The 10,332-nt window shown below is 38.7% G+C and overlaps 2 protein-coding genes across 2 annotated transcripts; both read right to left on the minus strand.

The window, feature by feature from the left end:
- Positions 1 to 212: 212 nt before the first annotated feature.
- On the minus strand, positions 213 to 1,268 carry LOC139888032 (uncharacterized). Its single transcript, XM_071871066.1, has one exon. It carries the CDS (start codon positions 1,266 to 1,268, stop codon positions 213 to 215), a length of 1,056 nt encoding a protein of 351 aa, XP_071727167.1.
- Positions 1,269 to 1,872: 604 nt separating this feature from the next.
- Positions 1,873 to 8,811, minus strand: LOC139891097 (uncharacterized). Its single transcript, XM_071874025.1, has 6 exons — positions 7,201 to 8,811; positions 6,512 to 6,652; positions 4,670 to 6,431; positions 4,238 to 4,473; positions 3,311 to 4,119; positions 1,873 to 2,905 (listed from the first exon to the last, which is right to left on the minus strand). The coding sequence occupies exons 1-6, from the start codon at positions 8,434 to 8,436 to the stop codon at positions 1,972 to 1,974; spliced, it is 5,118 nt and encodes a 1,705-aa protein (XP_071730126.1). The 5' UTR covers positions 8,437 to 8,811; the 3' UTR covers positions 1,873 to 1,971.
- Between the last annotated feature and the right edge of the window lie 1,521 nt (positions 8,812 to 10,332).

Genomic DNA, 10,332 nt, shown 5'->3' on the forward strand with positions numbered 1-10,332 from the left:
CTAACCCCTTCATCTCCTAGGCACCTCCATGCCTCAATCGGAATTTGGTCTGGTCCTACTGCTTTGTTTCTCCCCATCTTTCGTAGAGACGATCTAACTTCCTCCTGGTTAATCCTCGTACAGAAACAGTTGTTTTGATACTCACGAACCTCATGGAGTTCCCCGTTCCGCTCGGGTCTTTCCCTACAGAAGAGGGATGCAAAATACTCCTCCTATCTATTCCTAATAAGGTCTTCTTTCACTATAGTTTGACCCGCTTCATTCTTGATAAATTTGACGTTAACCAAGTCCCTGCTTCTTCGCTCCCTAGCTTTAGCTATCCTATATATGTCATTAGCTCCCTCTTTAGAGTTTAGTTTCCTATATAAATCTTCATATGCTTTGTCTTTAGCAATAGCTACGGCCTTCTTTGCTTCTCTTTTAGCTTCTTTATATCTTTCTTCTATCCTAGTTCTCTCTGCAGGTGTCCCTTCTCCAAAAGTAATGAGCTCCCTAAACCTCGTCTGTTTTAACGCGACTTTCGTTTGGACATCGTCATTAAGCCACCACGATTCTCTACTACTCTTATGGGCTCTCGATGTCCCTATTGCCACCCCTAAAGTCTCTTTTGCCACATCTCTGATAGCGGACGCCATGCGGTTCCAAATCTGATCTACATCAGTAGGGGCTACGTAATCCCCTTCTACCCTCAATCTATCAGCAACAGTCGCTCTAAAAGTCTCTGCATTCGCTCCATGCAGGTTCTTCCAAAGGACTCTAGGTTGCACAACCCTGGCCCTCCTACCAACTCTTCCCCGAGAGACTAGGTCCATGACCAACAATCGATGCTGGGAGGAGCAAGTCAATGCTGGAAGGACCTTACAGTCCCTACAAGTCCTAAGTTCCCCTTTACGGAGGAGCAAAAAGTCAATCTGGGTGCTACGACCCCCGCTATGAAAAGTAGCTAACTGAGCATCCCTCTTCTTGAAGAAAGAGTTTGCTACGACCATCTCGTGGGCAATGGCAAACTCCAGGATTGAGCGCCCTTCTTCGTTTCTAGGGCCAAACCCAAAGCCCCCATGGGCTCCCTCGTAACCTTCTGCCTCCACTCCTATGTGTCCATTCAGATCACCCCCTATAATCAGTCGATGGTCAGCTGGGCACCCCCTCACTACCTCATCTAACAATTCCCAAAAACTCTTCTTTTCCGCATCACTTAAGCCCGTGTGAGGTGCGTATGCGCTTATGACCGTGAAAGTCTCCTCCTTAATAATTAGACTAACCGACATAATCCTATCGCTAAGCCTACTCACGTCAACAACGTTATCCTTATGTAGTTTGCCCAAAAAGATACCTACCCCGTTATCGACTACTAATTTATACAAATGATGCAACGCACTGACTCATAGTACTATTACACTATAAAGCTTACACCATATATATTTCGGTGACATGATTGAATTTGACAAAATATACACCAAGTAATCCTATAGAGAGCTAACACGTGCATAGACAATAAACCTTTTGACACATCATTTTCTGTTCATATTATCACAAGATTAATAACATGCCTATATCTATCGCCCTATACTTGTACAGTTATTAAGCCTTGCCCAATTGGACCAATTTGTCAAGATAGATTATGGTGCCATTCACAAAGATGTAGATTGATAACCTACCCTGCGTCACTAGTTGGCTCTACTCACGTGTTGCTTCATCATTCATTCATACTCACATATTTAATTTAGTGGTTTAAATTAGCAGGGATTATAAGCCCCATATTAAGATTGACAAACCACAACAACAACATAGTAACATAATAATAATAATTTATAATATGATAAAGCTACTAACGAGGATTGAACTCGTGCTTATAAAAAAAATTTGTTTTTTTCTTTTCTTTTAATCTCTTAAGAAGGTTTATAACACATGTATCCGCAATCATTCAAAACTGCCAAACTGAAGCCAACTTATCCGCGACAACATATCACATCAACCAGAAGGCTGTTTGGTCGTTACTATATACTCTATAAGAGAACAAAGACATAGCGTCTCGAATTTACAGTGAAAAGCAACGTCGATTTCATTGTCTAGCACAGCCGCTACACCATTCTTGTATATTAATTGTGAACCAACTTCATGTCCACTTGTACTGCTGCTGCTGCTTTCTAAATGACAACCAATTTCAGAAACTTCACATTCACAGGGCCCCACTTTCTGACTTTCAGACAGACAAAAGCTCCTTACAGTTGTGTAAAGATTTAGAGATAATGAGGTTACTGCATCATGAACATCCTCTGTTGTCCAGTTACTTGATTTTGTATCCCACTGAGAAACTAGAATTTTTTGCATCAAGTTTCGAAGGTTGAACATGCATTTGGAACAAAACCTGTATGAGCATACAACAGATGGAGATGGAGCTGGAGATGCAACTGGAACCGGAGATTTAGGGACTTCATCAGCAAGCGGTTCGTTATTTTTGACAACTAAATTATCCGATGCATCATGTTTTTCTGCTGAACTACAAGGACCATCATTGTGAACGGCAACTGATTCTTCTTCAAATGTAAATCCATTACAGTTTTCCATTGATTTAAGCCCTGAAGGTTCCAGAACAACCCCATTTGGCTCGTTTACTAAACGAGTATCTGTTTGATCCTTCAAGGATGTGGACCCCTGGGTTTGTAGGATTAGGTTTGGTTCACTGACTACTACAGAAGTTGATTGGTCAGTGTTTTTATCTCCTTCCTTCAAATGGAGATTATTATTGGTGGCTCTATCATCAAATTCTTTGGTGTTTTCTTTTAGTGATTCTGAATGTGAAGATTTGTTCATAAATTCGTCACCTTGCATACGACCATTATCTGTTGTATCGTTCTCATTGATCTTTGTTACTGCCTCCGTGGGTTGAAGGGGTACCTCCAAACTGAAATTGCATAAAATAAGAAAAAAATTGAAGTTCAAATACGGAGTACGAATTATATAAAATCCATAAAGATTATCTATTTACTAAGAAGTAGCATTCGGGACCCTTTAATTACGAATGGGTCAGCTGGGTTGAACAGATCGGTGCCTAAAGTGTAATATAAAAGCATAAAACCTCCTACTAAATCATTTGGTTTGATGACTTAAATTATCAGTTACAAAATAACTCTTGTAATCACATTAGATACACTAATAATCCATAATCCATATAGATAATAACATACTAGTATATATCCGGCAAGAGGGTTTTAAGTAAATATGGCCAGAGGTTTTCAATCCACCGACCTGAATAAACCTGATCCCAGCAAACAAGCCCATTTTGACACATAATGGTTACCTAACATACCTCTGAAGTGTGTACGCCCAGCTATTTACCAAATCTTCAAGATAAGCCACTTGCGATAAGAGACGAATAAATTGGTATCTATCTTTCCCACCTTCAACTTTGGCATTAATTTGTGAAGTTAAAACCTCCAACACCTTCCGAACATCTGCCGAAACTTCTCTTACAGATGAGTACACACCTCTATATGCCGATAGACCAACAGCAACTAAACCATGTACTAAACCATATTTTTCTTTGCTTTTAACATTGGCGGAACTATCACCGGGTCGAACGATACACGAATTAAATGGCCATCCCTTCCAGGGCCCGTCAATTTCAGCAGACGGGCCTTCCTTTAACTTAGACGTTACCCAGCAAAGTTCAGCAAATTGAGGATATTGCAAAATCTGATAGCCCAATGTTGATATTGCTAACAACAAGTTTGATTTCCCTTTCTCTTCTTTTTTGTTAAGAGGAGGTGTAGAGTTTTGAACTTTTGACCTATTTTCTAAGGATATGTAAGATTCTAGGTTAGGGTGTACAGTATCCACGTCAGTGTTGACGGTGTCAAAAGATTTATTAGCATTGAATAAACTTTCATGATTAGAAGTTTTATGATGAATCAACTCAACAAAATAATGAGCAACGTCGTTTGATAACTTTTTTGCAGATGAATCGATTACCATATCACGGTTAAAGTTCCCATCCACATGTACAGAGAATCTTGGCACGGTACTTTCGGCGTGATTAGGAGTGAGATTCTGTTTGTTTTTGCCAAAAAAATTCCTGGTTCTTAGCGGGAGCAATTCAAACTGGACTTCTGTTGTAGCCTGTTTTAAGAATGTAAAAAAAAAAAAAGGATTAAATCACAGAATACAATAAGATGCAGATGTAATAATGAAACTAGTGAACATTATTTTTGTTAGAAACTTTGAAAAAACATCTCACCAGAATCGTTAAGGATGCGGAGATGAATATGGACTCGGCCTGCTCAACGAAAGAGCTCCACAAGTTAGAAGCTCTAAAAACCGGCTCTAATGATTTTGGATTATCAGTGTCAGATGATTCAGAGGTTTTCGATGAGATACCACTTTCTTCTTCGTCCACTTGATGGCATGTTTCTATGGCCCACAAATCAATTCTTGGCATGAATACTATGCATGAGCCAACGCTGGAACATCTCACTGCAAAATTAAGTATAATCCTAATAAAAAGAAATTTCAAAGCAGAAAAACAGGCACCTCAGTTGCTGATATTGATTGGTACCGGACTGGTATAAAACTATTGAAAATTACATGCATAGATGATCTGACTATAAGAAACTGTAGCATTAAAGGTAGATAACTCAAGCAACATATTAAAGGTACAATGAGAGTTTACCTAAAATTTGAGTCAACCCTTGAACCATGTCTCCAGATCCTTCCTGCAACATCGTAGCCAAATCAATCTTCTGAAGGACAGCATTACCAACAAAAGACTGTAGAATACAAGAAGCGAGATGCCTCTGGCCACTTTTGGGACTTCCAGAAATTAATAAACAAAAGCCCGGTTTCTTTCCCCATGAATGAGATACACCATACACCAAATTATTTTGCATAAATCCATTGGGAACTTTAAAAGATCCTAACTTAACATGCTCGTCATCAGTATCATCATTAAAAGCATCCAATCCAGAAACGCTACTGCTCCCGACTAAAACACCGGCACGTACGAGATTTGACTCCACATCACTTGCCACATCAGCTTCTTTAAGCAAATCCTGAACTCGAGACCACCAATAGTCAGTGTTCTCTTTCTTTCTATCCAACGCAGAGATAATCACAGTTTTGATCGTTGCAGCAGCTTTGGAAAAGGAAGGTGGTAAACCGACACGTTCATCTAAATACAACGAAACAAGCAACCCCGAAAGTGATTGCAGCATACAAGGGAAAAGATGAACAGGAAGAGGAGATGAAACAATATCGTTAGCTGCCATTCCCGCCTCTCTACGTGAACATGGAGGTGGTGCACTTGAAAGAGCCTCGAGCCAATCTTGTTCCTGTACTACAAATGTAGGTAGATAAGGACGTTTACCGTATCGCCCGTTTTCTTCAGCAGCTGTGAGAAGTTTCTCCCATGGACAACTCCTTTTTAAAGCGATAATAGCAGTTTGAGTACAAAGAGCCTGCAGGTCAGCCCCAGCGAACCCCACGGTTCTTTTTGCAACTAATTTTAATAACGATCCAGCAACTGGCGTTGGCCATTTCTGTGTATGAAGTGATAAAATAGCTTCCCGGTCTTTAACTGAAGGGAGTGGGAAATAAATTTCCCTATCGAATCTTCCTGGGCGTCTTAAAGCGGGATCAATAGCATCGGGGCGATTTGTGGCACCGATTACAACAACTGATCCTCGGGATTTTAGACCATCAAGTAACGCAAGTAAAGTTGACACAACAGAATTATGTGTCTGGTCTTGTTGCCTAGTTCGGGAAGGAGCCAACCCGTCAATCTCATCAAAGAATATTATTGACGGTTGAGATTTCTCGGCCACCTGAAACAGAAGTCTGAGCTGGCGTTCAGCATCACCGACATATTTTCCTAGGCAGTCTGCACCTTTACGAGCAAAATAAGCGATTCGTCTATCACCGCGAGCACATGAACCGATTAATGAGCGTACAACCAAAGTTTTACCAGTTCCGGGGTACCCATGCAAAAGGACTCCTCTAGGAGGAGTAAGCCCGATATTGTCAAAAAACTCTGGATATAAAAGGGGTAATATAACAACCTCCTTTAAAGATTGAATCACATTTTGAAGCCCACCAACAGACTCCCAACCTTGATAAGTCGGTTGACTTTCTGATGTTGACCCTCCGATATAAACAGGTGCAATCCTTGATAAATCTCGTTGAAGCCTCTTGCTTTCACGCTTTAAAAATTCTTCATCCTCCCCACAATTTTCTAACCACTTCTCTTCTGCTTCGGTATCCTTTTTCCAAGCATCATTTGAGTGCTTTCTCAATTCTAACTTCAGCTTTTTAGTTTTAATTTTCTTTAACATGTCAATTTTCTTCTGGCCATGAGGTTGAAATAGCTGTCGATGATCTGTGCATGCTATGAGAAATTTACGATGATCAAAGATGCAACCAATTGCACGAGCACACGGCTGCATGAAAAATAGAATGATTTCACACAAAATAATGATAAAAAGAATGAGTGTGTACGTGATGAGAACAAAATGATTACCAGGTGATAAGTTTTTGAGCATCTGTCCACACGACATCCAATCGTTGCTCCTCGTCTCCCACATCTGCTGCATTTCAATACTTTCCCTCTACAAAGAGCTGATCTCACATTTTTCAAGCACCCCAAACCAGCAAAATAAACCTGCAATCATTTAAAGAAAGTAAAACACTAGAAATTTCCAACCTGAAAAAGTAAATAAGTGAGCAAGGAACCTAAAGTAACCAGGTAATCAAAGTAGTCACTTATCTCTACTAGAACAATCATATACACTAGGAACAACAGGTGTAGGTAAAAGATAGTCAAATGCTCTTCCAACCAATTGATATCACAAATCCAACAGGATCCAATCTTAGAGTAAAAAAAAATCTAACGTAGTGAATATTCAGAACACCAAGGATAAAGGAAAGACAAGGAATTAGATACGATAGTCACATGCATCTTTGCATACAGCAACAGAGTTTTATCCATTAAATACGTAGTACTTGCATAACACCTTGTAAGAAAAGATGGATGACATATGATATAAAAAATGTATGATGGAAGTGCTGAAGTCATATATAGCAATAGAGGCCAGCATGTAAGAGTAGACTCAATCTGAAAGACTTGAAGGTCAACATTTAGAGGTACTAATTAAATATGTAGTTCAAAGCATATAATATTATCATCGAAGGCTCATTAAGAGACCATACCTCTGGACTCCACACGGCACATTGTTGATGGACCCATATTCCAGCAATCCCGAACCGGTCATTAATGGGACCCAAGAGTTGTCCAAGCCAACCTGGCTCATCACCAAATCCATCCCATAAATCATAAGTGGTATCCTCAGACGAGGAGGATCCACTGTACACCTCATTATCACTACCAGCACCATCATTCACTAACTTTTTTGGAGGTTTACCATCCGTTCCTCCCCCACAAAGACCACAACACCTTCCCTTTTTAATCCGAGGTTTATGCATTCTATGAGTCATAGAATACTTGTCTTCACCAACCTTCTTAGTGCTCTCGTCTTGCGGATTGGTAGCTTCAAAGGTACAATCTCCAACATGATCACCTGGGATAGAACTAACTTCCTGATGTAAACTGTTGTTCTCCTTTTCCTCAACCGCCAGCTTACTCTGTTCAACAGGCTGTGCATTCTTTTTGGCAGTATCCTCGGAACCAACGTTAATTGGAACTTCGATTCCCTGATCCTGTATATCAATGGATGCACCATTATCAGTTACCAATTCCTCAAACAAAACACCCTTATTCTTGTCTCTTACAACCTGCAGTTCAGCTGTGTCTTCCCCATCTTTCTCACTGTTTCCCAACCCAATATCTCCATTGCTCACAACATTTGAAGCTTTAATTCTACCAGGCCTCTTTGACTGCACAACCATCAACGTCTCACCTACCGAACCTCCCTTCTTCTCATCTAACCTTGAATCTGCCTGCTTAGAATGTTCCTTAACACCATCTGAATGACGAAAAAGCTTCTTCTTACTCCTTGGAGAAGAATCACCTGTTACAAAACTCACCTTCCTTCCCCTATTTCTCAACCTGGACTTCCATTCACCCGAATCTTCCTCCTCCAAACCAAATGTACTCAAACCAGGCGACTCTGTTTTCGAGAGCAAACCATCTCTGTTGTCACCCTTTCTTAACAAACCATCTCCACCTCGTTCAATTACCTTCCGCCTCTTCTTAGGAGGCGGTGGCGATGCATCTAGCACCAACGGAGCTCGCCGAACCCTAGAACTCCGCCTGATATCCGATGCATCACCATTAACCTCTGTCAATTTAGGAGATTCTATCCTAACACGGTTCTCAGTATAAGTAATTTCAGATATTGCATCAAGCTTTTTGTGTTTCCGTTTAGACCTAATCAATCTCGGATTATTCCTCCGTTTAGATAAAATAGCAGCCCTAGATAATCGCATGACAATAACACCAGCACTATATATCTAATATCAATATCAATATATAACACTCCGTTTATAAAATAATCACACACCTCTTCGATTCACAGCTAATAATATAATGTAATCCGTTAACATAACTTCAAATTGAGTGCGTGATAGCTCAATAAATTAAAACCGAAGAACTTACCATCAAACAATGGCGGATTTGATCAGATTGACGAAGATACATGAAATGAAACCCTAGAAACCATCAATTTAGTACCGATTCAATTTATTCAAGTAATTAGATCTCCGATGGACTCCGATTAGGTTTTAAACCCTATCTATGTGTATCGATTTGTATGTGACGTATATATCGTTGTACCGAAGAAAAATGGAGGCAGGGGCGGAGGTTCTTGTAGAGAAGGGTTTTTTGGGTTTCGGAGTTTAAAACGGAAATTTTTGTGTAGGTTTTGACCACTCGATTTATAAGCGCGTGTGATGTACGTGCTTGTTGAATATACGATGGTACAGGGGTTGGTGGTTTGTAGATTAGACGTGCTGGGTGCCGGAAGTGGGGGTTAAATACTTATACAGGGATTTGCTCATCTACTGGGTGTATAAAAATATGGTCCTTTGTGTATTCTTGAACTTTCGATTTTATACCCTGTAAATTAAAAGATCACATTTTAGTCTCTTAAATTAATTTCAATTAGTTTGAAAGTTGTGACTAAATTTAAGTTTTTTTTTCAAAAAAATATATGCAAGTCATTTTGACATGTTTGCGATGTATATTTTGTGAATTTGTGTTTGCTTTTATTCATGAATAAAGTGGATGTTCTAAAGCAAAGTGAAAACACCATTGTCACTTTTTTTTATTATATGTTACAAATTTTTTTATCACATAATTTATGTGTTATTGCTTTACTTTTTAACTCAATCTTAAAACTTCACAATATACGCTGACAAAAAGTATCTTCAAAATCGTTATGATTAATGATGCCATATGACATGATCACTAAAACAATATTCAAAAATTGTATTTCCTTTATAAACCATATAAACCGCGAGTATTATATAATGTGACAAAGTATAAAATGTGTATTAGCGATCTCTAAGAATGTGATCATTTATATGGTGGATAAATGTCATGTTATTTTAATGTCTATTCATATATGTGTGTATGTATAGAGAGAGAAAAATCACCCTACAAATTTGTGTCTATTTAGTATCGGTGTCACGGTGTGTAACCGAATTTGCTTATCCATCTTTATAAATAAGTTAATCATGTTTCATTTTTTATTATTATTAATTTGTGAATCATTTTCCTTAAAAGATCTAAACAATTATGTTCAATTGGCATCATCATCATCTTGGTAATCAAGGAAGACCTAAATTACTAAAGATACTCTACTTGGGAAGCATAGTGCAAATGTATATTTTATGAGGTGCAAATAGAAGTCAACTAATAGTTGAGGATCATTTGGGTAATACTTTTGATCTTACTTTTTTGAGATTTTGCACTCCCACCAAACGTTACCGCCAAATATTTGTGTAATCTATTTGATGTTTGGATTTCAATTGAAATTTGGTAACCAAAAAAAAGCATGTCTTAAAACTCACTTTTTCATACATTTCCTTACTCACACTAGAAGGTTTGAAGCCTGGTTTGTGTAAACAAATTAATAAATCCAGTTTTCTTATTGACAAAATGCACACTCAAGATTCTTTGCCATTACGATTTGTGTATTTTTTTTTTTCTAGAAAACGAATATTATAAAACAAATGCATTTTCATCAAAAGATGAAAATGCTGAACAATAATACTACGTACAACATTTCGACAGATAGGCTCGGAAACAGAAAACAATAACTTAACCGCTATCTACCTCTGAGCCAAACAGCAATGACCAAGCAAAAAAAAAAACTAAACCTC

This window comes from Rutidosis leptorrhynchoides, chromosome 2 (assembly GCF_046630445.1).
Source record: "Rutidosis leptorrhynchoides isolate AG116_Rl617_1_P2 chromosome 2, CSIRO_AGI_Rlap_v1, whole genome shotgun sequence".
NCBI classification, from domain to species: Eukaryota; Viridiplantae; Streptophyta; class Magnoliopsida; order Asterales; family Asteraceae; genus Rutidosis; species Rutidosis leptorrhynchoides.